This window comes from Mizuhopecten yessoensis, unplaced genomic scaffold (genome assembly GCF_002113885.1).
Source record: "Mizuhopecten yessoensis strain PY_sf001 unplaced genomic scaffold, ASM211388v2 scaffold9355, whole genome shotgun sequence".
NCBI lineage: Eukaryota > Metazoa > Mollusca > Bivalvia > Pectinida > Pectinidae > Mizuhopecten > Mizuhopecten yessoensis.
The window spans coordinates 224,191-228,917 of record NW_018408006.1 but is presented as its reverse complement, the minus strand read 5'-3'; the positions used below and the strand labels follow the sequence as shown (position 1 = coordinate 228,917).

At 34.8% G+C, this 4,727-nt stretch overlaps 1 protein-coding gene across 1 annotated transcript in view; it reads left to right on the top strand.

The window, feature by feature from the left end:
• The first annotated feature begins 883 nt into the window (after positions 1–883).
• Positions 884–4,727, top strand: part of LOC110457870 — an 11,674-nt gene continuing 7,830 nt past the window's right edge. Inside the window, exon 1 of the mRNA XM_021509318.1 lies at positions 884–1,190. Within this exon, the coding sequence (XP_021364993.1) occupies positions 1,097–1,190 (94 nt within the window). The 5' untranslated portion in view covers positions 884–1,096. The remainder of the gene's footprint in view (positions 1,191–4,727) is intronic.

Genomic DNA, 4,727 nt, shown 5'->3' with positions numbered 1-4,727 from the left:
TATTGGTCACTGCTATTACAATGTCATCACCTCATCATCACTACCATACCATTAACACATATTGGTCACTGCTATTATAATGTCATCACTAGACACATATTGATAAACAAATAGTACATGATTGAGATTGGCTCTATTTTATAGAGATACTGAAAATATGTATGTAGTATTTTAAAAGTTGAACTCAAAAGACATAGACATCTATATGTAGCTATATGACATTTAAAATTTGAACAAAAAATGGTAAAGTTGTTGGTGGCACATTAGTTCCTGTTGTTGTCCTTCGTAGCGTCCTGAACTAGTGAGTGCGTCTCAGGCTTATTTAAGCATTGCTGGAAAAGTAGCTATTTTTTGTTTGTTTGTTTTATTTGTTCGAGTGATGTTACGCTCGCTTCACTACCGGAGTAGTTCTGCTATAAGCAGACAACATCACCTAGCTGGGACGTACTCAATAGTTCAGCAACGTTAAAGTGTTATCATTGACTGGATGGATGGCAGAATCGAAATCAAAGTATTCCTTCAAATAATTTCATCCGGTAAGCATTAATTTTATGGGGACTCCGCCGGGTAACAAAATACGAGGATAATTTCTAAATTGTCCGTCAAGTTGCCACTAGAATCTTGGTGGAAACTTGGCATCAAAAGAAAACAATTAAAGCAGTTTCAATTAAGTGTTTGGTCTACCCACGGACGCCACTAGAATCTTGGTAGAAACTTGGCATCAAAAGAAAACACAATTAAAGCAGTTTCAATTAAGTGTTTGGTCTACCCACGGACTTGGATCTAATCTAATTCCGTGGTCTACCATTCGCAGGTAGATGTTAAAACGTTGGCATTCTTCTGAACCAGTGCAGACTACAAAATAAAAGTGCGCATGTCAGTGAAATTGGCCCGTTAAACATCGAGTTCAAGTTTAGACTGTTTTTTACAAAAAAAACCACGTTGGCTCAGGTAAATATTTATATACATGTATTTGTGACGCGCACCTGCTCGATATCTTACGTTGGTGATATCGGTGTCCTATCCAAGTTTGAAAATCCCGATTCTGAATCAAACGCAGACGTGACGTTACTTTGGTATCGAATGGTCACAACATATGACAGTCGTTGGTTCGAGGGTAGGATATAGCCATGGCATTGTGATTCTCGTTTCGGACATCGGTGTATGTCAACGTAGGATCAATGAAGATGGTAAGCATATTTTTGTTTATATGGCACAGTAAAGGACACAATATGGTGTGCATTTATAAGCTTTCCTGAAAAAGGTCGGTGACCGATCGATCATAGAGAGACGGGTGCATTCCACTTTCAACTTCCTGATCATGTATATATACAAGTCTGTTCATCGTTAGCACCCAGTCAGTGATAGCGGTGCATTTTCTAAAAAAATGCGGCCCCAAGCAGTAGCCCGATTTTCCTCGGGTCCTAACACCAGACTAAGACATTTTGACAGATAGATGTACCCACACCGGACATCTATATCCTCGGGTTACCGATTTCCGCGCACTTAAGAAGCATCCGCGATTTCGTACTCATATCGGCAGAAAACTGTTGAAATTACGGAAGACTGTCATAAACATATATACAATCTACTAAAGAAAACAAAAAAAATAGCAACATAAAACTGTATTTAAAAACCCACAGAACAAACAAATTTTAACAATTTTTTCCTGTCGGAAGTAGCCGTCATGTTTCCGTGTGTCTATTTTGATTTAGTGTTCTCGAATACACTAAAAAGAAATTCTCTACAGTCACCTGCAAGAACAAGAGCTTCATTTGGAATAAAAAATATCTTTGATCGTCAAATTAATTATCAAAACTATTTTTTTTTAAATTCCACATTTTTGATTGATTTTTCAAGATGTCCAATTGAAGGAATTCATGTAATATTATAAATTTATTTATTATATTTATTTAGTTATAATATAGAATCTGTTTTTTTTTCTCTCTGTAGTCTTATATCGGTTTTGGTTGATGGTAAGTTATTTCTCATTTTGTTCAGTTTAAAATTGATGAAAATTGGAAGTTCATTGCATTAAAAGGTTTACATTTCATTGAAAACACTGTTTACCGATATAAGAATATCTCCTTGGCTCTTCGGAAGTGGAAAAAAATCAGCGAGGAGATGTGGCCTCATTTGCATGCGACATTTTCGTACGTTTGTCAGACTACAAAAAAGACTGGTTCATGAATGAAATTTTCTATAACACCGTTTTTTCAGGTATGGGCTCATTTTGAGCAAGATAAAGAGTGCATTAACCAAAACTGCATATTTATGCATGTTTTTTTAATCAGTGATTATTTCTTATGTTTTTCCGGACGAACTTCCGGTAATTTTTGTGTCAGTTTAAAGATGATGGCCAAACGTCTAAAATATCCTTGTTTTGTGTCCAGCAGATCACGTAGTTACGAGATATAGCTTGATAGAATGGCTGCACAGAAATACATAACGCGCAGAAACTGGTGACTAGACGATATGTCAAAATGTCTTAAGTCTGGTGTTAGGGCCAGAGAAAACTCTGCTAGACCATACACTAGTCATGCATGTAAGCTTACTAACGTTAAAAATCACCAGTAAGTGTTATGCAGTGAATTGTTAAAGTTAAAGTTAGTTTCCAATACAGGAGCTGATAGAGTTCCTTTACTGGACTCAAAAATTAAATTATTGTATAATATAAAGTTCATTGTTAACTACATAATTTTGCCCTATAATTATAATAAAATTCTTCATTCTGCCAAAGTTTGAATCTTTGAAATCTATTCTGTTCTTAAAAGTATTGATATTTGGAGGAGATACAACGTCCTATTGAAGATTGTTCCAGGTTTTGACTGTTCCCAATGTGAAATAGTTTCTCCTCAGGGATGTTGTTGACTGATATGGGAATATTTTTTTTCAAGTTTCCTCTTGTACTATTTTTGATTGATTCCTCACTCCAAAGCTAAACAAAAGAACATGCCTATCTTCGTAACTGCAAAAGCGAAAAATAAACACCTTTTTTCCCCATTTGTTACTGTCAGGTTAGTTGAAATTTCTAAAACTGCACACTAAGAATAGCAATTATCACATGCTATTTCTTGCACTTAAGACTCATGTACATATATGTCATGGTATAATGGGTTTTTTTGCCCCATAAAGTCATCAAAATTAAAAAACTTTAATTTTCAAATAATTGTATTGAAATTTCCCCAATACGGCAAAATATTTATTTGTATTTTCATGTATGGTTGTCCTGGAAATCAAGATTTAGCTCAGATTTTTTCTTATGGAAATTAATTAATTATAAACCAAATATCCTTTTCATGAAAAAACGTATCATTACAGGAGACTGTTTGGTACTGATTACATCTAAAGGAGAAATATAGAGTTTGTTCATAAATGTGCTCCTTCGACACTTATTTGTGAAACCTTGACAAAATTGACGGAATATTTTGAAATGGTCCTTATATATTAATTAGATGGTGAGGATACTCAGGAAGGGGCAGACACTCAGGTGGCTTGAGGGGGATATAACAGGTTATAGAGAAGGCAAAACATTCAAAATATACTTATAGTTGGATTTTGACCAAATTTTTGTGAAATGCTCCTAAAAAGATGAGGTCAGGATCTGAATCTTTGCTCAAGAAAGGTCTGTTGACCATCGATTGGGCTGAGGAGAAATGCCATAAGGAATGCATTGAAGTTCAAAACTTTCAAATGGCATCTCCTCTGAAATGTTACTATATCCAAGGGTCAAATGGATTGGTCAAAATGTCCCAAACCATCTCCCAGCTCTGTCACTTTAGTCAGAAAACAATAGTGAATGATACATCTTAGTTGGAAACATAGGACTGACCTAGACTGACCTTAACTGCTACTAAATATTTAAGTGACCATATGTGACTGATTTTGCTCCGATAATCAACTTAAAGCCTACATCTATTGTGAGATCAATGTAACAAGTGTCGCTTATGCTGATATATGTAAGTTTGTCAGAGAAAAATAAATAAAAAGATGTACAGTGAAACTTTATTTGAAGGGCAATGTTTTTAGATAAGAATTAAATCATAATTTTGTTAAAAATATTACAAATGCTCCTATATATTTATATAATATGAACTAGCTTAAGTGTTCTTCCCCTTAAAACAAACATACAACAAAATGTCAACATTACCATAAATGTTTTTATAAAATATTATCTTAATACCATCCAAAGAATGAACCTAGTAAACTCTCTGCATCATCATATTAAGACAGTAGACTCAAATATTTCGAATAGATAATTAGGAACATTGGATAAAGAGACCTATTCAGAGAGGTAGTATCTGACTTTGGTTTGTTTGTGTTTTACGTCCTATTAACAGCTGTGGTCATTTAAGGTCATAGGAGTGTATCGCTAAGCGGAAATAGGAAGTACATCCCTAGTTGAAAACCCAATGTAGGGAGACAGTATCACAATTTCCGCATATTCTAATGTTTAATATAAAACTGGTGAATATTGTATGTTGTTTATTGATAGAACAGTGTGTTCTTTCAATATTAAAGTATTTCAAAGCAATCCAGACATTAATTCAGTTGTTTTTAGGTCACCTGAGACAAAGTCTCAAGTGACCTATTGCGATCGCCTTTTGTCCGTCGTCGTCCGTCGTCCGTCCGTAAACAATTTACATTTTCGACTTCTTCTCCAAAACCCCTGAACCAATTTCAATGAAATTTTGCAGGGACCTTCCATGGACAAAGGTCAACAAAAA